Below are 25,055 nucleotides of genomic sequence, written 5' to 3'. Positions count from 1 at the left end.
TGTTTTGAGACAGGGTCACTCTACAGAGCCCTGGCGGTCCTAGAACTTGCTATGTAGAGTAGGGTGGGTGGCCTTGAACTCACAGAGATCCACCCACCTCTGTCACCTAGGTGCTGAGATTAACTACCTGTTATTTCTAAGATGGCCACATTAAATCACCTCTGAACATCACTGTAGCTCCTTATTTCATTCCTCTTTCTGGATCTGGAGACATACTGGCTACTCTGACTCACTGTGAGTTCCTCAGGACAAGGGGTTATCAGTACATGCAGTCACGTGTAGACTACACCATCAACCCCTCCATTAAGTGGAAACAGAGAGGAGAGCTTTATAGGCAGGCAATTTATGTGGGAAAGTAATATCAGGACCTAAGAGTGAAGGGATTCAGGGGTTGAACCCAGAAAGAAAGACGGGAAAGTCAACCTGAAGTGAGCTGAGTTGGAGTTTCTCTTCTGTTGACCCAGCACACAGAAATACACGCATCTGCAGAAGGAAGGGTTTCCCCCCATTCTATGGTAAATTCAAGGAATTTGGTGATAGCAAAGAAACAAATGATTCCCTTCAGTGTTTGAAATTAATGGTTTGGGGGCTGGAGAGATAGCTTAGCTCTGCTGTTTCAGAGGACCCACATTCAATTCCCAGCATCCACACGGCAGCTCCCAACTGTCCATAACTCCAGTTCCAGTGACTCTAGTGTCCTCTGCTTCTGGGCTCCAAGGGCACCAGACATGCATGTAATACATACAAAAATACATGCAGACGAATACCTATACACACAAAACAATAATTTTTTTAAAAAGAAAATGAATGATTTCAACCAAAATTATAGCACTCATTTTGGGGTTCATGCTAAAGCCAACGGCACCATTATCAGAACTGTCCAAAGTAGCAACACTGATAAGGAGAATATTCTTTTTTTTTAAAGATTTATGTATTTATTATGTATACAGTATTCTGCCTGCGTGTGTCCCTGCAGGCCAGAAGAGGGCACCAGATCTCATTACAAGTGGTTGTAAGACACCATGTGGTTGCTGGGAATTGAACTCAGGATCTCTGGAGGATCTCTTAACCACTGAGCCATCTCTCCAGCCCAAAGAGAATATTCTTATCTCTGTATGTGACACATGGCTTCCGCTTGGTTAACCAGCTTGACATTAATGGCTGCTCTTAGGTTTGCCCAAAAAAGTCCATGTTTGCTCTTCTCTGTAGGCCACTCCAAGTAAGTCCTTCGTGCCATGAGAGTTTTAAGCTTGTGGTAGTTGCTAGGGATAGAGTACTGTGGAATGGGCTCCAGCAAGATCAGGATTAAGTTGTCAGACCCTTCATGGAAGAGATTGTGGTGTGCAAAGCAGAGTTCATAATGGCACCACTCACTCTGGATGAAGTGAGGAGACAACACGAAAATGGACTTGTAACTCTTCTCGATGAAATGGATGATATTCTCCACAATGCTCTTGCCAGGGACAAAGTTTCTCTCATGGAGGCAAACCCGTATGCCATCTTTCTCTAGGTTTGGGAGTAATTCATTCTTCACCCAGGCAGAATCGTGCCCACTGTATGAGACAAAAGCATGAAACTGGAAATCCCTCTGGAGTTCTTCTACAGGGGTGTTCCTGGCCCTGTGCCGGGTCTGTGTCCACTGAAACACCATCCTCAGATACCAGGGCAGATCAAAGCAGAGGCAGAGGAAAGCCACGATGGCAGCCAACACCAGCAAAGTGACCCCGATGGTGACAATCAGCAGAACAGTATTGCAGGACAATGGAGACATGTGGAAGTCCTGCAGTGGGGTCCCCCTAGCGCTTGCTGGGGAGTCACACGTGTACAAATCAGGCCAGCCCTCTACCACTTCTCCTGACACTTGGCCCATGTTTTTGACAAATTCTCTCAGCTCACATGTACATTGGAATGGGTTGTTCCCTGCTGTTATGGACCTAATCTTCTGACAGCTCTGGAAGAAATCTGCTGAGGGGTGGGAAACTAAATTATGCTCAATGACCAGCACAGAGAGGCTGCTGAAGGCCCCGCATCCAGGAAGGTCCGTCAAAGAATTGGATGCAACGTTGAGTTCCTGCAAAGCTTGCAGGTGGGTGACATCTTTGGGGATGCTCATTATTCTGTTGTTGTGAAGGTCAAGGACCTTAACCTTGGGAGGTAAGCATCTGAAAACAGAGTCAGTGAGCATATTTGAAGACAAATTTAAAACTAGCAAGCTCTGAGTCCAGGAGCACAGGCTTCCCCCCCCACCATAGCTTAGAGAATTCTGGCTAATGTCGAGCTCTTGAAGAGATGTCATCTCCGCAGACATAAGAATTGTGTTTTCAAGTTTCTTTAACTGGTTCTTTTGTAAAATAAGTGTTTTCAATTCAATCAAGTTTCTACAGTCTTTAAAAACCAAGTCTGTTAAGAGGTTATCTGTAAAGTCCAAATGCTGGAATGGGCTGACTTGGGATGGACAAAGCATGTGAAGCATGCGTGTTCCAGACACTGTGAAGTTTTGGATGTTCATATTGGAAAAGATACTGTATAGGTAATTTTGTGATAAACTGAACGCATTACTGACAACTTGATATATTGACAAAGCCTTCAAAGAAGTGTCAGAATAATTGAAATCTCTTGGCTCAAGTTCACCTTGTAGTTTCATGTTTGAAATTGAGAAATACTTTACGGGTGTATGCCATACACACTGGAGGATGCCCATGAAGGAATTCCATGTTGTTTCAACGTTGTTTAAGGTAAGGTTTGATAGTCTCTCATTCTTTCCAAGCTTTGACAAAGCCCTTAAGAAATAAGAGGCCTCGCTGTCTTCAACTACACACTTGATGTTAGATAGTTCCAAATTGACTACAGTGCTGACCGATACATCCAGAATAAAATTAAATTCTCTTTTCACAGGGAAAACAATATGCAGGATCCTAGTGCTGATGTGCTGAAGACTCCCGGGGTCTTCTTTTTCCCCATAAGTGTCTCCTAAAACCAGCAAAACCTTACTCATATTCAAATGAGCAATCGGCTGCACACTTGAATTTTGTAACTTAGTACCACTCAGTCCTAGAAATTCTAGTTGGGACATGTCACCAAACTCCTTGCATATGGGCAGGGCATCAAATGCATTGAAGGAGAGGTCTAAGTGCTTGAAGTTGGCTGTTGAGTGGCAAGAAATCACCCTTAACTCATTGTGGGACAAATCCAAATATTCCAGTTCCGGGTTGAATTTGAAGACACCAATATCAAGACACTGGAGTCTGTTGTAGGACATCATCAAGACCCTCAGCTTCAACAACAAGATGATGTCAGAAGCCTGAAGTACAGATATATTGTTTTGTGATATATCTAAAGTAGTTGTTGCCAAGGGTAGGTCTTTGGGCACATGGGTGAGGTTTGCTCTTGGCCTTCTAATGATGAGCTCACTTCCATCAGATAACTGGATTTCGGTAAGTATCAGTTCTAAGACAACGATAAAATAGAAGATGATGGAATTTGTTTTAGTCATTGTGTGGCAATAGACATTCCTGAGGTGGCTGCTGTTCTTCAGAGCATCTCGACATAGGAACAGGTCCTAGGAAAAATTCACATTAAATGGTTACATTAAGTTAGGCATTAAACAGTTTTTGTTCTTAGAGATTCATAAAATGAAGGCTATATTCTTTAGAGTTGTACAACCCAAAACCAGGAAGAGTGATAAATTCAGTAGACGGTGGATAGATAGACAATAGGTCCTATGTATGTGCCACGGGGCATGCGTGGAAGACAATTGTGGGAGTCAGTTTTCTCTTTCCACCGTGTGAGACCACCTGGAGACTGAACTCAGCTTGTCAGGTTTGGCAGCAAGTGCCTTTACCCTCTTAGCCATCTTGCCAGCCCCAAACAACTTTGCATACGGCAAGAGTTGGAGGAGGCTCTAGAGAGACCCCGGTCCTGTCCATGTCTGTAGTTTCAGCCTCCAGAATAAACTGCTGTTGTTTTAAGCCAATTCCTGATCATCTATGGCAAGAGCTGTAGGACTGGAACACAGATGGTCCACGGAAACTCCTTATACTGGATAGTTTAATGTCAACTTGACATCTGAAAGGAGGGAACCTCAATTGAGAAAATGCCTCCATAAGATCCCACTGTAGGGCATTTTCTTAACCAGTGATTGACGGGGAGGGCCCAGCCCATGATGGGTAGGGCTGTCCCTGACTGGTAGTCTTGGGTTCTATAAGAAAGCAAGCTGAGGGTCTAGAGAGATAGCTCAGAGGTTAAGAGCACTGGCTGTTCTTCCAAAACTCCTGAGTTCAATTCCCAGCAACCACATGGTGGCTCACAATGATCTACAATAAGAGATCTGGTGCCCTCTTCTGGTCTGCAGGCTGAACACTCACTGTATACATAGTAAATAAATAAATCTTAAAAAAAAAAAAAAAAAAAAAAAGAGCTGGGCCCAGGTGGTGCATGCCTGTAATCCCAGGACTCAGGAGGCAGAGCCAGGTGGATCTCTGTGAGTTTGAGGACAGCCTGGTCTACAGAGCTAGTCCAGGACAGGCTCCAAAGCTACAGAGAAACTCTGCCTCAAAAAACCAACCCCCCCCCCCCACAAAAAATAAAACCAGGCTGAGGAAGCATGATGAGCAAGCTAATAAGCAGCTCTCCTCCATGGCCTCTCCATCAGCTCCTGCCTCCAGGTCCCTGCCCAGTTGGAGTTCCTGTCCTGACTTACTACAGGGATGGACTATGGATATAGAGGATTATATAGATATATAGATTTGGTGTAAACCAAATAAGCTCTTTCCCCCACAGCTTGCTTTTGGTCGTGTTTCATCACCGCAACAGTAACCCTGACCAAGACACTCCCTGGCTCTGACCCTCTCATTCACTCATTTAGAACCGAGGCTGAGACTCCCTTTATGCTTTGAGGGAAAAGATCAGGTGTCCGTGAGTTTCTGAAGAGACCCCTGGGTGGCAGAGTCAGAACTGCCGGGCATCACTGGCACTACTGTTGTTACCTGTGCAAGTTTTGCTTGTAACTTTGGTCTTACCCAGAAGCTGATAAAGATCACAGTAAAAGGTCATTCATTCATTCATCCATTTATGTATCCAACAATATACGTTAGTGCTTTAGGGCCTAGACACAGAAGAGTGAAGAAGAACCCTGTCTCTCGAAACCAAGTCCTGTTAATAAATAGCCAATTTTAATTTCATGCAGTGGTTAAGTATAATCTAGAAAAAAATGAATCAGGTTAACTTCAGGTCTGAGGCAATGCTAAGTAATTAGTTTTGGCTGGTTTACTGGAGAAAGCCTATTGACAACCTTGGGGCTGAAGCCAAAAGAAAGCCAGAGAGCTAAGGGAAGAGCCCTTCCAGTGAAAGAAAAGGAAATTATAAAGTCCTGAGATGGACCTGAGGTGAGCTGGTCTGAGGAGGAGCGAGGCCAGCATTAGCCTGGGGTGAAGCAAACACAAGAGGCAGAAGGGCCAAGATCACTCTAGGCTTTGTTGGCCATGACAAGGAAGTAGGGTTAGATGCCATCTTAGTTACTTTTGCTGCTGTGATAGGAAGTTGGGTTAGATGCCATCTTAGTTACCTTTGCTGCTGTGATTAAAACATCCTGAGAAGCCAGGCGGTGGTGGCATAAGCCTCTAATCCCACCACTCGGGTATGGTGACATTTTATTTGTACTGAAATGTGACTTTATTTGTATGTTAATAAATAAAGTTGCCTGGGGGTCAGAGCTAATAGCAAGCCATAGCAGAAGCTGGACAGTGGTGACGCACACTTTTAATCCAGATCAAATGACAGGCTGATCTCTGTGTGTTCAAGGATACAGCCAGCATGGAGACACACACCTTTAATCTCAATACCAACCATAGAAGACCTGGAGGTCTGTACAGACAGGCAGTGACTAGGAGGTCATGTGGTTGGGTTTATAACCAATGAGAAGGCAGAACAGAAAGTCTGTAAAAAAGATACAGACACGGGAAGTAGGTCTCTTGCTGAGGGAAGGACAGGAGCTGCAGTGAAGGGTAAGAAAAGGTTTTTAGGGGTTGGGGATTCAGCTCAGTGGTTCGGTCCTCAGCTCTAGCAAAAAAAAAAAAAAAAAAAAAGTAAAGGTTTTTAGCTCTTAGCTATTACTCTGACTTCTTGGCTTTCATCTCTGCATTGGCTCTGTGATTTTTATTTAACAAGGTGGTTAAATCTACCCTCGGGAGGCAGAGCCAGATAGATCTCTGTAAGTTCAAGGCCAGCCTGGGCTACCAAGTGAATTCCAGGAAAAGGCACAAAGCTACACAGAGAAACCCTGTCTCCGAAAAACCAAAATAAACAAATAAATAAATAAAACCTCCCGAGAAGAACAACTTAAGGAAGAATGGATTTAGTTTGGCTTATGGCTCCAGCGGGACAGACTATGGCAGAGGAGGCAGGCAGCAGGAGCACCAAGGCTGGCTGGTCACATTTTCATCCATGCGCAGGAGGCAGAGAGAGAGAAGGAGGGTGAGGTGAGGCTATGAAGCTTCAAACCCCACTCCCAATGACAGACACTTCCTCCACAAGACTCCACCTCCTAAAGACTCCATAACCTCCCCAAACAGCACCCACTGGAGCCCAGGTGTTTGAATACATGAGCCTAGGTGGCACATTTCACATTCAAACCAGAATAAATCTGAAGAGTCACGAGGAAATTGAGTCATAACAATAATCCACTCATTCGTTCGTCCATTTATTTATCCAGCCAATACTGGAGGGGTTTGAAAATGGAAAAGCTTCAGAAACTCTTTTTTCGTTCATTCATTGAAGGAATGTTCCCCCCTCTGAAGTGCCAGGTCTCGTCTGGGGTTGTACCCATTGCTCTCTCATTGTCACATGCTACCTCACCTACCCTCCTGTTCTCACCTTTCCAGTGACATGCGAGAACAGAGGGAGCTGTGTTGAGATGTATGTGAGAGGCGTTTTAATTAACAGCTGCCCAGCTCTGCAGTTGTCTCCGTGAATTGATTAAAAACGCCCTAGGATGGTGTTAGAAAACAAGCCAGCAGTATACCAACACAGAGCCAGATCCCTGCCCACAGGTCCCTCAACACACATCCAATGGCATAGACAGATCTACAGAATTCAATTCTGGCTGGCTGGTGGTGGCGTATGCCTTTAATCCCAGCACTCAGGAGACAGAGCCAGGTGGATCTCTGTGAGTTCAAGGCCAGCCTGGGATACCAAGTGAGTTCCAGGAAAGGCGCAAAGCTACATAGGGAAACCCTGTCTCAAAAAACCAAAAAAAAAAAAAAAAAAAAAAGAATTCAATTCTGAGAGAGAACCCTGTGTTATGAAAGTTCCCCAGGCCAGACATGCAGACCTCTCTGGCTCCCAGTGCTCTGTCAGGGCTGATCTTTCTGTAGGGCTGTCCACGGATGCCCTGGCTATCCTGATTTCTTCACCAGCTGCATTCATGAAGACTCGGGGCAAGAAAGATGACAGCATCAAAGTTGATGTGAAAAGCAAGACTAGCCTTTTCATGGCATTGATTGCCCTGGGAAAGGCCGAGAAGTGTTCAATTATCCCGCTCCAGCTTCCCAATGAACTCACACACAAGGAGCAGTATTTACGTCAGTGTTAAGTGCTGGATTTGAACATTAACCTTCAAGTGGGTGGGATTAGGATGGTGCTGGATTTGAACATTAACCTTCAAGTGGGTGGGATTGGGACCTGGAACCCTTGGGAAGGTAATGAATCTAAGATCATGAAGACAGAAGTCTCATGAATGGTATCAAACCAAGTGCTTACAAAAAGGACTTCATAGGGCTCTGTTCCTTCCATGAAGACATGAGATGTTGGCCACCCACAATTCATAAGAGGGCTTTTGCCAGCCCTCCAAGCATAGGGCACTCTCAAAATGCACTTCTGGCTTCCAGAGCTATGAGGACAAACTTCTCTTGCTTTGTTATTTCTGTGCATGCGTGCGTGCGTGCATCGTGCGTGCGTGCGTGCGTACGTGCGTGCGTGCGTGCGTGCGTGCGTGTGTGTGTGTGTGTGTGTGTGTGTGTGTGTGTGCTTGTATGTAGCCCCAGGAATCAAACCCAGGGCCAGCACATGCTAGGCAAGCTTCTACTATGAGCTACAAGGTCCTGTCATTTATAAGCCGCCATTGTTCCTATTATGAAGCCCAGTCTTATGAAGACAATGAGAATCAAAATCATACCCAATAACATCTGGGTAATTCTGGATACTGGCCAGGGCTCAGTATCCCAGGGCTGAACTGCATGTTTTAATCAGGTCAGAGTAAACACAGTTGGGTATAAGACTCACTTGGGGCTTCCCTACTTATTTCCACCTGTACATCTAAATCAGAGACTTCCCCCAACGGCAAGGCCCGATTTCAATGAAGCAGTGGCCAGCACTGTCAGGCATAAGGCATGGAGAGCGTCTGAGGCAGACAGAGATCTCCATGGGCAGAATGAAGCGTCTTTGTTCTCTTAACCGCAGCAACCTCAAACGGTTAGAATCTGCCTGTGGCCAAGTAGGTGATGAAGCAGCCTGTCCCGGGGTGGGAAAGAAGTGTCCTCCAGTTCTGGTCTCACCTAAAGCAACTGACCCCTTCCACTTCAACTTACTCGTGGAGATATTCGGGTTATGAAGCCACTTTTCAATTCTATAATTAAGACATCAAAATACTAGGGCTGGTGAGATGGTTTGGCAGGTAAAGGAGGCACTGACATCTTGAGTTTGATCCCCAGGACCCACACAGTAGACGGAGAGAATCCCATAAACTGCCTTCTGAGATCCACATGTACACAGGCAAACACACACACACACACACACACACACACACACACACACACACACATACACTGAAGTAAGAAATGTTTTTTAAAAAGAAATCAAAGTATTATATGTGTAAAAAGATGAATTTTAGATATTTGTTGTAGATATTTTTAGATATTTAGATAATTTTAGCTATTTGGAGTTATCAATGGTAGATAATGCAATAAAGTCACTGAAAAGTCAATGTCTAGATCTTCTTGTCCAAACAAAACCAAATTCTTTTGTTACTGTTTTTGTTTTTGAGACACCTCTCAATATGTAACCCTGGCTATCCCGGAATTCATTTTGTAGCTATGAAGATCAGGGTGGCCTCAAACTTGCAGTGACCCTCCTGCCTCAGCCTCCAGAATGCTGGGATGACAGGTGGGTAGCGCCATGTCCTGCCAAAACATTGTTGAGCAACGTTGTGATAGTCACCGACCCCCCATCTATCTTGGAACCTCAAAACTGTTTTACCATTAACTAAAAGGATGATTCATTAATTGCACAGTGAAAGGAGACTTTCAAAGCATAGAAGTCTTCAGATACATTCGTGTCTGTTTTGATGATTCAGGGCAAGCTAAGCTGCCCTCAGATGACACACGGAAGTAAAGTGTTCACGTTCTGAAACTCTGGGGACATCAAATCAGGGTTTTGCTGGTCTTACATGGGACAACACCCACACAATAAAGCTGGCTCATTAAGTTCAGTTCTGCCAACATGTGTGAAGAGATTTTCTCCGAACTAGCGTAAATATTAACCACTGTTGGAGGGACCGCAAAGAGGCCAAGAGCTTTTCTGCCCGGCCTCCTATGTGACTTTGCAAACTTCTGCACTGAGCAACTTGAATGTGGCTTGGAGAGTATTTTTGAAGCCTACAAATCCAGTTTGACTTCTATCTCCCCAGGACAGTTTCCACAGTCTGAGACAACAGACAAGAGTATCTAGAAAGACTAACTCAGAATAAAAGTGAAAATAACCCTCACCATGAAAAAGGAACTGTACATCATAGCTCTTCTCCCGGAGAAACGGGATGACACTGCACAGACCGTTTTCATTGGTCTAATGGAACGCCTGAGACAGACTTCTTGATAAGAAAAGAAGTTCGTTTTACTTACAGTTTTGGTCCACACTCCAAGGGGTCACTTCTGGCAATGACCTCGAACGCAGAATCTCAGCACACCAGTGGGGGACATCCCATGGCAAGAGATGAGGACAGATGTGTGTACTCTGGTCACTCCCCTGCCATTTTTAAGCCACCAGTATTCAATCATGGACCTCTACTCTGATGATCTGGTCAAATCCAACCCTAGGTTCCTCCCAAAGGGCAAGTCTGACCGAGCTTCCTCTGTCTTGCTGCCTCACAGAAGGTAGTAAGTTCCAACACGTGGACTCCTGACTCATCTACACACACACACACACACACACACACACACACACACACACATACACACACACGGCATCTTGAAAACAAATCACACAAGATGAAGGTTTTCTCTGATTTAGGTTGAACAAATACTAGTTTCAAGTCACACAGTCACACTAAGCAATTACCAGAAGCAAGCCTACTTAGAGAAATACATATGACTTGATTGTAGAGACATTTTCTATTTCCACGTGGCACCTAGCACTGTCCTTATTTCTAGAAGAGTAATTTGTTTTACTTACCAAGGCAACCTGCCTCTCTGGCATAGCAATAGCAATAATGAATTCAAGCACTTACTTCCTCAAGGGTTTTTTTTGTTTTTTTGGTAACTCCTTTCAGCATTGAAAGAAAGGGCTCTTTACTTCCACCTACTGTTCATTACTGGAATCACACCACATAGAAAGCTTAGGTCCAAGTTCTCTGTTCCTAAGTAGAACAGCTTATGAAATGCATTCGTAGACTTGTAGTCAAATAGAGCAATCTCTTTACGGTTCTGTCTTTCTCCTTCACTCCAGTGGGCTCACTGATGTCTCCACTGGTGGAGTGAAGTTAGTAATTTGTAGACTGTTACAGGCTGAAGTCAACCTGCTTACCTGGGTTGTTGAGACGGTGTTGGGTGTGGGGGGTTTCTGGCGCATCTCATCTGCTTCGCTTTTCCTCTGGCTTTTTTGTTGGTTTGTTTTTCGAGACAGGGTTTCTCTGTGTAGCCCTGGCTGTCCTGGAACTCCCTCTGTAGATCAGGCTGGCCTCAAACTCACAGAGATCAGCCTGTGATTTTCTCTCATAAAGAGAATTTCTGAGAGACTTGTAGGACAAATGCTAGTCTTCTGGGTCGCTAGTTTCCAGATGCAGTTTGGAGCAAAGCTCTTCCATTAATATTTTCGACCTTTCTTCAGAGCTTCAGTTTGAAAGCTCTGTGTTAAAAGAACAAAAGACAAACAAAAACCTGCCAGCAAGGCTCTGCTTTCTCAAATAAGACCCATGATACTTCCTCTGACTCGGTTTTGGTCAGCAAACTCAAGGACTCTGTTCTGAGGGCCCCACTCTTACAAAACAACCACAACAAATGGGTAATCAAAGCTAAATGGCAGCTGCCCCCACGCTTGTTCAGTCACTGTGCGAACGTGGAGACAACACACCTCCTTCTGTCTGCCCTCCGCACATCTCTGCTGGATGCTTCATCCTCCAGAGTTCCCTAAACCAAGGACTCTGGGATTTCTTTTGACCTGTCTCTGTTCCTCATCTCAGAATTTGTTTAATGGAGAATATTTAGTTCAGTAGTCAAATTGACAACCAAGAATAGTTGTCATAGTTCCCAAATGATCTGTCCCTGTTCCCCATCTCAGAGTTTGTTAATGAGGAAAACGTGTGGTTAAATGTGTTTCTGAAACTGAAAAATAAATAAATAAATAAAGCACCCCCACCACTTCTTCCTTTAAACTCATAATTGGAGATAGGGGATGTCTTTGAGAATCCAGCCCTTGGCTCCTGTAGTAGTCAGGGTTCTCTAGAGGAGCAGATCCGACAGAATGGATCTGTATTTATATATATGGTTTATTAGAATGGCTTACAGGCTGTGGTCCAGCTAGTTCAACAATGGCTGTCTACAATGCAAAGTCTAAGTATCTAGTAGTTGCTCAGTCCACAAGGCTGGATCTCTCATCTGGTCTTCAGTACACATCGGGATCTTGGAGAGTAGGCTCTAATAACTGTGAAGGAATGGACTCACTGTAGTCAGACCTTTTCTAGCCCACCAGCCAGCTCCCAAATAACCACATGGAGACTCCTTATTAATTACAAAAGCTCAGGTGATAACTTAGGCTTGTATCTAACTAGTTCTTTTTTGCTTTTTCAAGACAGGGTTTCTCTGTGTAGCTTTGTGCCTTTCCTGGAACTCACTTTGTAGACCAGGCTGGCCTCAAACTCACAGAGATCCTCCTAGCTCTGCCTCCCGAGTGCTGGGATTAAAGGTGTGTGCCAACACCAACACGCTAACTAGTTCTTATACCTCAAATTAACTCATATCTTTTAATCTATGTTCTTTAACCTGTTACCTTTACTTGGTAAAGCCCATTCTGTTTGCTCTATGTCCCTGGCATCTCCTCACAACACTTCTTCCCAACGTTCTCTCTTCACCCAAATCCTGCTTAGCTATGGGCCATCTAGCTTTTTATTAAACCAAGTAGTAGGTAGCCATTCCAGCATTAGCCTGGAAGGTCCAACCCCCATTGAGACTTCAGAAACGGTCACGCCAACAAGGCAGGGCTGAGAGAGGACGCTGAAGACCCAGGATCCAGATGTGAGGGCTCGCTTGGTGCCTGGACCCTGAACACTGGAGGTAGACCAGGCAGAGTTCTCCAGAGAACACTGCTGGACTGCGCCATACCTTTGCCAGACCCTACAACCTACCTATCCCTTCATTTGTAAGTTACGCCACAAAATAATCCTCCCTTTTAACTTTGTGGAGTTGCCTTAATAATTTCACCAATAAAACCAGAGTGACATTTCTTCACAGTGTACAAAATGATTATTCCATAACACTTGCCAGTGAGAGTGAGGACAAGCAGGCAAAGAGCAAAACCTTCCTTCTTCCTTGTCCTCTCCATAGGCTGCTGTGAGAAGGTGTGGCTCAGATTTAAGGTGGGTCTTCTGATCTCAAATGATTGGACTTCAGGTGGGTCTTCCTACCTCAAAAGATCCAATTAACTGATAATTCCTCACAGCAGCTTGAGTTTTTAGTTGATTTCAGAGGCAGTCTGAAATAACAACCACGAATAGTTACCACAGCTCCTAAAGGCACGGGATCTATGATCCCAGCTCTAAAGAGATGCCCAAGGATGTGCTGGTGCAATTATGGCACAAAGGTTATGAGATAACCAACCACTCTCAGGGCAGATCTAATTAACAGGAAGGAAGTCCTTCCTAGTACCTAGTACTGTAAAACTGCTAAAAATACTGTGAATCAGGAGGTTATAAGCCCTAGAGGGGAACTTATCACTGTTGTCTTGCTAAATGATCATGTTGTCAATCTGCCTTCTAACTATGAATGTTTATAAGCATAGGGTAGTGCTGCCTTCAACCTTAGCCAGAGAAGCCCCTCTCTGCAGTGGTCAACACTTCACAGACTCCTAACTTGTCAAAGTGCTGGCAAGAAGTGATTACTGAGGGCTCAGTCCTAAAAAGGGCATCTATATCAACCTTCACCCAAGGCTCAGGGGGCATCAAGGAAGACACAGCATAAAGCCCATGAGAGCTGGAGAATGGGGAAGAGGGCTGTGAAATGCTGGCTTCTGGTCATCTCACGATTACAGCACCAACTGGGTACAAAGTGGAACTCACTGTGCCTTGAATTTGTGTTTCCCAGGCTAATAATGGCATCAAACATCTTTTCCCATATATTTTGACCATTTCTACATCTCCATTCAGATTCATGTCTTGTAGGGGTGGTTGTCTGTGCTTTACTCCCTGAAGCACCGCCCCTAGTAGGCAACAGGTAACTGCTAGGTACTTGTCCCCGACCCCATGCCCAGCCCTTTTGTTTTATTTGTCCTATGAGGATCTCAAACCCAGATCTTTAGGCATGCTAGGAGAGCACTCTGTCACCAAGATAAACCTGATCCTTAGCATTTGGTGATCTTTTATCAAACATGGTGTGAGGCAGGGATCAGACTGTTTTTGCATGTGGATATCCAATTGTCTCAGCCCCGTGGTTGAGGATGGTCTTTTTTCCATGGGATGGTCTTGGCACCATCGTTGGAAGTCAACTGAGCGTCGATACACAGGCTTACTTCTGTTCTCTAAATTATATCCTGTTAATTAACTTGTTATCCTTGTGTTGGATGGCTCCATTTTGGTCACTGTAGTCTTGTTGTGAGTTTTAAAGTCAGAAGAGTACAAGTCCTTCTTTCTCAGCTCATGTTGACTATTATGGATCTCTCTATGGTAAGAATTTTAATGTCAGTTGCAGAACGCCAGGCAGGTGAGCTGTCACTCGCCTTGATTTGTGAAGACAGGGTCTTTCTGTGTAGACCTGTCTGTCAAAAAAAAGAAAGAAAGAAAGAAAGAAAGAAAGAAAGAAAGAAAGAAAGAAAGAAAGAGGGCCAGCTGGTTGCTTCTCTGCCTCTCTGAGCTAGAAGGTTTTCACCCCAACATCTGACTCCCAAGTCTTTATTGGTAAAAAGAACAACTTAGACAAAAACAACAGTTAGATTTATTTTGGCTCACAGTTTGAAGGCACAGTTTCTCATCATGAGGAAGTCATGGCAACAGGCAAGCGAGGCAACTAGTCACACTACATCCATAGAAAGGAAGCAGACAGAGATGAGAGCTGGTACTAGCTTGTCTTCTTTTTATTTACTCAGGAATCAGCCCTTGGGATGGGACTGCCCACATTTAGGGTGTATCTTTCCACCTCAGCCTAATCTAGAAATCGCTCACAGACAAGCCCAGAGGTTTGTCTCTTAGGTGGTCCTGTATCCTGTCAAGCTGATAAGCAATACTAACCATACAGGTAAATGGGCTTCATTATGGCATTTGTGTATCTGTCATTATACTTGTCCCAATTTGAACATATAATTCAACTATAATCTGAACCGAGTAACTGGGTCATAGGACAGCTCTATTTTTAGTCTTTTGGTCCAGCTCTGTTCTGATTTCCATAGTGGCTGCACACGTTTGCATTTACACCGAATCTGTATAAAGATGCCCCCTTTCCACATCCTTGCCGGCATTTGGTGTCCTTTGGTTTCTTGGTTATGGTCCTTGTGACTGCAGTGGAATGGAATCTTAACACGGTTTCAGTTTGTATCTTCCTAATGCCGAAGGGTGTTGAACACTTTTCAAGCATTTATTGGTAGTTTATATTTCTGAGAATTGTCTGTTGGATGCATTAACTCATTTAGCCCAATGATTTGGGCTCTTTAATGTTTATTTAATTCTGTTGGCTGTCTCTTCACTTTGGTTATTGCTTGCTTTTCTGGGCAGGGGTTTTTAATTTCATGCAATCCCATTTGTTGGTTCCTGGGATTGTTTCCCAAACTATTGGACTCCTTTTCCATGTCTGTATCTTGAAGTGTCTTCCTCTAGCAGTCTCAAGGTTTTAGGCCTTTCCTCCAAGTCTCTGAAGCATTTTGAATCTGTTTTTGTGTAAGGTGGGAGATATGGATCTAGTCTCATCCTTTTACATGTGAATATCCAGTTTTTCCTACTCCAATTGTTGAAGAGGCTACCTCTCTCCAGGGTCTGTTTTTGTGGAAGTTAGTTAGTTTTTGTTTGTTTGTTTGGTTGGTTGGTTGGTTGGTTGGTTGGTTGGGTTGGGTTTGTTTGCTTGCTTGGTTTTTTTTTTTTGTTTTTTTGTTTTGTTTTGTTTTTTTCAGGTTTGTTTTGTTTTGAGACAGTGTCTCACTATGTAGGCTTTGGCTGACCTGGAACTTACCACCTAGACAAGGTTGAGAGGTTGATCTCAAACTCATAGAGATCATCTTGTCTTTTCCTCCAGACTGCTAGGATTGAAGGCATGACTCACTGTGAATGTCTCCAATGCATGGTTTTGACACCTTTGTTAAATATTGGGCATGGTGGAGCACCATATTACACTTAATAATTTGTGTTCATTGAACCATGGATTGAAATCAACTTGGTCATAACGTATGATCTTCTTAAAGAATTTAAAAATTGGATCTTACCTTATTGATCTTCTTGTATTTATAAAGCAGAGACTAAAAGAGAATATAATAACCATACTAGAATTATGCAAAGAGGTAGTTCTTTGAAAATTAATGGGGTAGACAACATGCTAGTCAAAACTAGTCACAAAAAAGAGAAAACCTAAATTAATAAAATTAGAGAAGAAACAGGGTAGATTATGGCATATCCCAGAGAATTATTAATGAATACTTTTTGTTTTGGCCTGTGTTATGTATGTGCATGAGCACATGTGTACATGAGCCTCTGTGTGTGTGTGTGTGTGTGTGTGTGTGTGTGTGTGTGTGTGTGTATGTGTGTGTGTGTGCATGTTTGTGCATATGTGTACACATGGGTGTAAAAGCCAGAAGCTGATGTTGTATGTATTGTATAATTAATTACTCTTTACCTTGTATTTTGAGGCAAGACTTCAACCTGGAGCTTGAACCTGAAGCCTTTGGATTCATCTAGTCTTATCTAGGTCGGCTTGCTCCAGGGATCCGTTGTCTCTGCTTCCTCCGCACTGGTATTACAGGGCAGCCTCCACACTTGCCTGGCATTTATGTGGGTAATGCATATCCATATTCAATTCCTCACACTCGTGCAGCAAATGCTTTGCCCACTGAGCAATCTCTCAGTTTCTCCATCTTCATCAAGGAAAACTATAAAAACTCATCTTAAAAAAATAAACTGAAAAATCTCCCAAACGTTTAAGGAAGACCTAGAACCAATGTTCCTCAAACTGCTCCATAAAAGAGAAATATTAAGACTGTATTTCTTCCACCTCTGTGTATACATATCTTCTACAGTACCAGACTAGTATCATGAACTGTCTTAATTTATTCTTCTCTTGAAGAGCGCTTATTTACCCACCAACTTTAAAAGATAGTTTAATTGGGTATAGCAAACTTGCTTGGCAATAACTTACTTTTAGAGTCTGAAATACACCCTCCTGCATTTCCTGGATTTTAGGGTTGCTGACAAGAAATTTGATGTTATTCTGATGTTTGTCTTTATGAATTTTCTCTTTGCCGCTTTTAGTGTGGCTGCTTTGTATTGTTGACATTTTGACTATACCACATTCTGGGAAAGGGCTTTCCTGGCTATGTCCACTTGGAGCTCTAATTGCGTCTTGTGTTTGAATGTCCAGATTTTGAGAATTTTTGCTGTGACTTCATTGACTAGATGCCCTCAGCCCCTTCTCCTATCCCACGATTCCTTAGCTCTGTCTCTCAGCCATGTCTCAGTATTCTTAGAGGCTGTGGGTCTGCTCGTTGTTTTCCCTATTGGTATTTCAGTGCAGTGTTTTTTTTGGCCACGTCCTCCATCCTTGACACTTTTCTCTTCAGCTTGGTTTAGTTGATTAGCGACATCCTCCACTGTGAGTCCATTGGATGTGTTGAACTTTGTCATCCACGACTTTTTTTTTTCCAGAATCTTAATTCCCTTGCTGAATTTTCTTCCATGTTGTTAGCTTCTTCATCCATATTGCTGATTTTCCTCACCCCTGTGGCTGACGTTTCCTTCTCTGTTGCTGCCTCTCTGGTATTTTATTATCTCCCGTAGCTTCTACATTCCTACTAATTCGTTGAAAGTTTTGTACAATGTGTATCAATCAAATTCATCCCCCAACTCTTCCCAGATCCTCTCCCCTTCCCTAACCACCCAACTCTGTGTCCTTTCAAGAAGATTCTTCAAGACCATTTTAGGTTACTCAAACACTCTTGAATGTGTGGTCTTCCACCGGAACGTGGTCAGTCACCAGGGGTGACATCATTTCGGTATCTTTGTATTCCATAGTTGACCTTTCTCGTCTGATCTTTTGGAGGGCTGTGTTGCTTTGCTTTTCCATCCTTCTTGTGTCCCTGTGTTGTGATTTTTGTGTCTGCTTGTTTGGATAACTTCAGGTTTTATCTGGGCATCTTCTGATTGAGTAGCTTGTGCGTGGAGGCAGGATCTCCAGTACCACTTCAAAGGGGGAAAACCCCACCACCCTGCTGTAATAGCCATGGCATCAAACATTCAAGACCTGGAAACACATCTAAAAGCAGGTGTAGCCCATTAACATATCATCACCTATGATCACAAAACTGAAAATGCAACACCATGGGTGTCTTCTGTCCACACTTAGGTTTGTGATGTGTGGGCTGGGCAGAGTCTATCAACTTAAGTGATGTGCAGCATTGTTTCCTAATTGTTTCTTTTTCACTTTATTATAACGTTGAGCTTTTTTCATGTTTAGTGATAGTTTGTACCTTTTCAGTGTTAGTACCTTACTATATATTCTCCATTATGTTACTCACATTGGCCCTTCCAACTCTGTGCAGACATTTGATTCCATGCTCATCTTTCTACTGCATGATTTTTTGTGAAACAATGAATCTACATATTTTATGTTAATAGATTTCCTTGGTTATTGCTGCCATTCAGCTGAGTGTTAATAAACTTAACAAGACTCGGGTTTGTAGCATTTGTTGATATTTGGTATGCCAGCATTCCCTCCACAGCTGATTTCTGGCTGCCAGCTAATCTGGCTGCAGAACTGATGGATATTTAGCAGTTGGCCATGACTAGTCTATACAAGCTGGCTGTGGTGGTTTGAAGGAAACTGGATCCTGTAGGCCCATAGGGAGTGGTACTGCTAGGAAGTGTGGCCTTCTTGCAGTAGGTGTGGCCTTGTTGCAGTAGGTGTGGCCTTGTTGAAGGAAGTGTGTCATGGGGGCGGGCTTTGAGGTTGCAGATGCCCAAGCTAAGCCAATGTGACTCTCTCTTCCTGCTGCCTGCCAATCCAGATGCAGGACTCTCAGCTACCCCTCCAGCACCATGTCTGCCTGTGTGCAGCCATGCTTCCTGCCATGGTGATGATGGACTAAACCTCTGAAACTGTAAGCCAGCCCCAATGAAATGTTTTCCTTTATAGCAGTTGCTGCGGTCACGATGTCTCTTCACAGCAATACAAACCCTGACAAAGACACTGGCTCCAGCAGGCCATTGGCACTTTATTTTTTTGTTTTTGAGATAGAGTCAACCAGGTTGGCTTCAGACTCAGAGATCTGTCCTCTTCTGCTTCCCGAGGACAAGGTTAAAGGCACATGCCCTGCTACTTTGATATTTTAAAAGTTCTTTCCTACAACAAGTTCAAATATCTATGTTTTTCTCAAATGAAAGTTCTTAGTAATTTCAATTTTTTATTAAACAAATAAAACCCGTCTAAGAAAAATCAGAACACATAAATAAGTGAAAAGAAAAAACATTAAGTCCACAATAATCCCACCACATTTTTGTAGCATCCGTGGAGTTTTTTGTTTGTTTCTTTGTTTTTCTCTAAACCTATGAGTGTGCTTTGGCTCTTCATTCCTACTGACAAACTGTTGTTCTGAAACTTTTACCAATCTACCTATACACACACAGGAGGAAAAAGCTCAGCCAAAGGCCAACAAGGAGCTACAGGACACTCTGAGGACTAACACATGCCATTGCCCTCTTTCCTGCTAACATGAAGCCATGTAGACTCCTGCTCACACTGAATCCATCTGGGAGAGGAGGAGGGAGAGGAACTCTATATGAATGATGGAGCATTTACTTAAAAACGGCTGTGTCAGCTGGGCGGTGGTGACTCACACCTTTAATCCCAGCACTCGGGAGGCAGAGGCAGGTGGATCTTTGTGAGTTGGAGGCCAGCCTGGTCTACCAAGCAAGATCCAGGGAAGGTGCAAAGCTACTCAGAGAAACCCTGTCTTGAAAAACCAAAAAAAAAAGGGTTGTGTCAATATGAGAGCAGACAGCTAAGCCAAATGAAACTGAGCTTCCTCTGACTAACAAAATGAGCGCTACACCCATCCCTCAGCTTCATCCCATAGCTCAGCAGCATCAATGCTTTCATCTGCTCTCTGTCAAAGAAGTGAAGGAGACAGAAGCCAGGTCTGTCAGCTTTGTGCCACTGTGACTGAAGATCTTGCATAAACAAAGGAGAAAGTGCTCATGGCTTCCCTCCAGGTTCACCTGAGGCTTGAGGACCTGTGGGCATGCAGAGTATCATAGCAGTGGGGGCTCGTGATGGAGGGGTGGTTCACCTTCTGGTGATGAGGAAGCAGAGAGAAGGGGGTGGGGGAGAGAGAGAGCACACTTGAAAGCTAATTGTGGTGGTTCATCCCTGTCATGCCAGCACTTGGGAGGCTGAGGCAGAAGGGTCACTCTGAGCTCAGGGACTATCTGAACTACATATGCTCAGACACTGACTAAAGAACAGTAAGAAAAATGAGTCTTGAAGAAAACATAACCTTCAAAGGCATGAACCTAATGACCCACTTCCTAATGGCTTCAATCCTAATTATCCATTCCTGTGGGAACTCAGCAGTGGGTAAGTCCATTGATTAAGTTAGTACTTAATCATAAACTACTTACAAATAGCACTATTAGATTTTCCCCCAAGGCCTCCAAGCAGAAGCCTTTGGGGACATTTTATCTCCAAACCATAGGTGTTAGTTTTTGTTCTGTTTTGTACACTTGTCACAAGCTAGGGTCACATTTGGGAAGAAAGAACAATTGAGAAGATATCTCAGGCTGCAGGCAAGCTTGGGGGGCCCTTTCTTGATTAATATTGATGTGGGAGGGTGCAGCCCACTGTGGGTGGTGCCACCCCTGAGCAGGTGCTCCTCAGTGCTATAAGAAAGCACAGTGAACAAGGTGTGGAGAGCAAGGTTGAAAGCAGCATTCTTCCACAGTCTCTGCTTCAGTTCCTGTCTCCAGATTCCTGCTCTGAGTTCCTGCCCCGACTTCCCTTCATGGGAGACCACAACCATAAACCAAAAGAGTCCTTTCTTCCTCAGGACGCTTTTGGTCACGTTGTTTATCACGGTCACAGAAACCAAACTAGGATACCATATAAGAAGTACCTCCAGATATGGACTTAAAACCACAGTGCTCATCAGAGTCCAAGTTGACAGATTATTAAGTGGGAACTCCAAGCTTCACGTCTTTGCATCTTTTTCGTTGACTAACATTAACTTTGGAATAAAAGAAGCTCTAAGGTTGGCCCAAAAGAGCCCATGTTTGCTCTTCTCTGTAGGCCACTCCAAGTAAGTGCGCTGTGCCATGAGAGCCCGCAGCTTGTGGTACCTGCTGGGAATGTTGTCCTGGATGATGGGCTCCAGCAAGATCAGGATTAAGTTGTCAGACCCTTCATGGAAGAGATTGTGGTGTGCAAAGTAGAGTTCATAATGGCACCACTCACTCTGGATGAAGTGAGGAGACAACACGAAAATGGACTTGTAACTCTTCTCGATGAAATGGATGATATTCTCCACAATGCTCTTGCCAGGGACAAAGTTTCTCTCATGGAGGCAAACCTGTATGCCATCTTTCTCTAGGTTTGGGAGTAATTCATTCTTCACCCAGGCAGAATCATGCTCACTGTATGAGACAAAAGCGTGAAACTGGAAATCCCTCTGGAGTTCCTCTACAGGGGTGTTCCTGGCCCTGTGCCGGGTCTGTGTCCACTGAAACACCATCCTCAGATACCAGGGCAGATCAAAGCAGAGGCAGAGGAAAGCCACGATGGCAGCCAACACCAGCAAAGTGACCCCGATGGTGACAATCAGCAGAACAGTATTGCAGGACAATGGAGACATGTGGAAGTCCTGCAGTGGGGTCCCCCTAGCGCTTGCTGGGGAGTCACACGTGTACAAATCAGGCCAGCCCTCTACCACTTCTCCTGACACTTGGCCTATGTTTTTGACAAATTCTCTCAGCTCACATGTACATTGGAATGGGTTGTTCCCTGCTGTTATGGACCTAATATTCTGACAGCTCTGGAAGAAATCTGATGAAGGTTGGGAAACTAAATTATGCTCAATGACCAGCACAGAGAGGCTGCTGAAGGCCCCGCATCCAGGAAGGTCCATTAAAGAATTGGATGCAACGTTGAGTTCCTGCAAAGCTTCTAGTTTAATAATTTTTTGAGGGATGTTCATTATTCTGTTGTTATGAAGGTCAAGGTCCTTGACCTTCGGAGGCAAGCATCTGAAGACAGAATCAGTAAGTACATTCGAAGACAAATTTAGCACCAATATGCTCTCAGCCCAAGTGCATGTTCCTTCATGTGCACGAGAGTCCAAGGAATTCAGACTAACGTCCAGAGTTTCTAGAGAGGACATATTCTTAGTCATGAGACCTACCTTGAAAAGGTTCTTCAAGCCGTTCTTTTGTAAGATAAGTGTCTCCAATCTCTTTAAGGTGGAACAGCCTTGAAAAACACTGTCAGTGAAAACATTCTGGCTGAAGTTCAGAAACACAAATGTGCTTGGGAATGGAGGGCAGAGCATGTGGATGAACGGTGTGTCTGAGATGGTCAGCATCTCGATGTTCATCTTAGCAAACAAAGAGTACAATGCGTCCTTTGAAAAGATGAACACCTGGGTTGTCACATGCTCGATAGTCAATGCCTTCAGTACAGTCTCTGAGTAAACAAAAATTTCATTATTGATTCTTTCAACTATCGTTAAGTTGTAAATGTTGAGGTACTCCACCGGTCGGGGCCAAAGGAATTGGAAAAGTTGAACCAAACATTTCCAGGTTGTTTCCATGTGGTGGAGAGTCAGATTTAATAAGGTTGGACCTCTGGTGAGTTCTAATAAAAATGTAATTAACGTTTGACAGTTTCCATCATTCAATTTAATATTGCTCAGTTGTAAACATCCTAAGGCATTCACAGATATGTTCACTTCCACAGAGAACAAGCTATTTGGATGAAAGACCAAGTGGAGAGCACTGGTGTTCAGAACCTGAAGACTTTCTCTCTCGCCATCTTTTACATGATAGCCCACTAAGTCCAGAAGAACGTAGTTTAGGTGCAAGTGAGCAATTGGCAGCAGATCCAGGTGTCGGAACTTTGTGGCACTTAATCCCAAGAAACTCAGCTTCGTCAAGTTGCCAAACTCTTTATACACAGGCAGCACGTCAAAGGCATTAGATGAGAGGTCTAAATGCTTCAAGCTCAGCACAGGACAGCAAGAGATGTTCCGCAACTGGTTGTGGGAGACATCCAGGTACTCTAAATCTGGGTTGAACTTGAACACACCAAAATCAAGTCTCTGGATTCTGTTATGGGAGAGTCTCAGAGCCCTCAGCTCTGGCAGAAAGCTGACATCAGACACCTGAAGCTCAAGTATAAAGTTTTGAGACAGATTTAAGGCTTTTGTTCTTGGTGGCAGGTCTTTGGGGACATGAGTAAGGTTCCTGTTTGAATAGTCTACCACGAACTCAAGTGCCTCAGAGAACTGGATCATGCTTCTGACTATGAAGGCCAGGATGCAAAGAAAATGAAAACTTCCCAGAACAGGTTCTCTGTCTCGGGTCATGTTGCAACAGCTATCCCAAAGAGTCATTACCATTTTCTCCACAGCACTTTTACTTGGGTTCAAGCTCTAGAAATAAGAGAGACTTTAAGGTGAATAAAGATTAGGTAATGGCTTTTACGCTTCCATTTCCCAGAATCCCAAGTGCCTTCTTTATCCACTCTAGCATTCATCGCTATCCCATGCTTTTATGTAATATTTTCTCAGTCTGTAGCTACAGGGGACAATATGAACTTTTAGTGATTATGTGTCTTGACTAGTGTGGGGGCTTCCAAATGGATTCTTGGGAGGGTTTGCCTTTGTTCCACACCCAAAACTTTCTCAGGGCTGGAGCAGGCTCCTGGGTGGTATTTGCCAAAAAAACAAAATTTGAAGACCAAATACAGGAGCTGCAGCCACCTGAGCCAGAGGTAACAGGGCAGCAGAAACAGCAAAGGAGTAAGAGAAAAGGAGAGGGTATAAATATCCACAGGGAAAGCGGGACAAGGAGAGAAAGGGAGAGGGGCCAGAGGCAGGGAAAGGAGGCGCAGAGGCGTCCACACAGATACACACTCAAGAATTCACACCATCCAAGCTCTGAATTGCACAGAAAACTATCTGAGCGCCCCCCCCCCCCATCCCCTGACACTACCACCCTAGCAATTCAGTGTCCACATACACGTTTCAGAGAACACAGAAGCATCTGGATCCTAGCGGAGGTTCATTGCATTGGTCCTTTTGATGCTAGAGACTTATTTTTAGTCTCTGGATCTCACTTTTTGACATATGTTTCATAGACAGGAATATGTATTTCTCCAACAACTATTAGCCTAGAAGCTGCAAACTGAAGGAAATGAGATGAAGACTTTGAAGTTCCTGCAGTTAACACAAAATGTGGGAAGAGAGAGCTATGTCAAAGCATGTGAGAGAAGCCAGCCACAGTGGTACAGGATCATCTCTGCCCTAGAGAAGCCCAGGCAAGGGGATTGAGAGCTTTAGGTCAGCCTTGGCTACATAGGGATAGCATGTTTCATGAAGAAAAAATAAAGTACATGGAAGAATCTAGAAGGTGTGTGAGGCTAAAGTATGTCAATAATAACTATTTTCAGAGCCCAGAAGGTCTCACAGGCATCACATCAGGTCACAGACACTGATGTACATATCAATGACATTGAATAATGAGAAAAGATTACCTGAATGAGCCATGGAGGCACAAGCCCACAGACCTGTTTCACTGAGGACAAATGGCTGAGACAACCTGGCTGGCTCCACCTTCAGGTTCTGTTTTATACATAAAATTACTTGTGAGCTTGGGGCACAAAAGCAGGCATTTCTTAAATAGAGGCTTGAATTGCAGAGTAATTGGGAGAGGCTTCATCCGGCAACTGATGGAAGCAGATGCGGAGACCCACAGCCAAACATGAGGCAGAGCTCAGGGAACCCTGTGGAAGAAGGGGAGGAAGGAGGGTAAGAGCCAGAAGTATCAGGTACCAGGAGAACATGGTCCACAGAATCATCTAAGCAGGGCTCATCGGGGCTCACGGAGACTGAAGGGGCAATCAGGGAGCCTGCATGGCTCTGAGCTAGATCCTCTGCGTCTATGTTGTGGTTGTGTAGTTTGGTGTTCTTGTGGGAATCCTAACAGTGGGAGTGGAGGATGTCTCGACTCTTTTGCCTACTTTTGGGACCCTTTTCCTCCTACTGGGTTGTTTGGTCCAGCCTTGATATGAGGACACGTTCCTAGTCTTATTGTAACTTGTTATGCCGTAACATGGAGGACAAATGGTTCTGGGAGAGAGGAGAGCCTTGGGGGAGAGGCTGGGAGGAGTGGAGGGAGGGGA

The 25,055-nt window shown here is 44.1% G+C and overlaps 2 protein-coding genes across 3 annotated transcripts; both read right to left on the bottom strand.

Annotated features, from left to right (window-relative positions):
* Window positions 1-1,061: 1,061 nt before the first annotated feature.
* Tlr1 (toll like receptor 1) lies at window positions 1,062-10,460 on the bottom strand. 2 transcript variants are annotated; one of them, XM_036201126.1, is made up of 3 exons: window positions 10,441-10,460; window positions 9,891-10,014; window positions 1,062-3,559 (listed from the first exon to the last, which is right to left on the bottom strand). In XM_036201126.1, exon 3 carries the CDS (start codon window positions 3,491-3,493, stop codon window positions 1,106-1,108), a length of 2,388 nt encoding a protein of 795 aa, XP_036057019.1. In that variant the 5' UTR covers window positions 3,494-3,559; window positions 9,891-10,014; window positions 10,441-10,460; the 3' UTR covers window positions 1,062-1,105. The 2 variants fall into 2 exon arrangements, with proteins under 2 accessions (XP_036057019.1, XP_036057018.1); XM_036201125.1 differs by lacking the exon at window positions 10,441-10,460 and having other exon boundaries at window positions 9,891-10,079.
* A 9,137-nt stretch (window positions 10,461-19,597) lies between these two features.
* Window positions 19,598-24,644, bottom strand: Tlr6 (toll like receptor 6). Its single transcript, XM_036200920.1, has 2 exons — window positions 24,408-24,644; window positions 19,598-23,304 (listed from the first exon to the last, which is right to left on the bottom strand). The coding sequence occupies exon 2, from the start codon at window positions 23,269-23,271 to the stop codon at window positions 20,851-20,853; it is 2,421 nt and encodes an 806-aa protein (XP_036056813.1). The 5' UTR covers window positions 23,272-23,304; window positions 24,408-24,644; the 3' UTR covers window positions 19,598-20,850.
* Window positions 24,645-25,055: the final 411 nt, after the last annotated feature.

This window comes from Onychomys torridus, chromosome 10 (assembly GCF_903995425.1).
Source record: "Onychomys torridus chromosome 10, mOncTor1.1, whole genome shotgun sequence".
Taxonomy (NCBI): domain Eukaryota; kingdom Metazoa; phylum Chordata; class Mammalia; order Rodentia; family Cricetidae; genus Onychomys; species Onychomys torridus.
The sequence above is the reverse complement of the archived record's forward strand: the minus strand, read 5'-3'. Positions and strand labels throughout refer to the sequence as shown.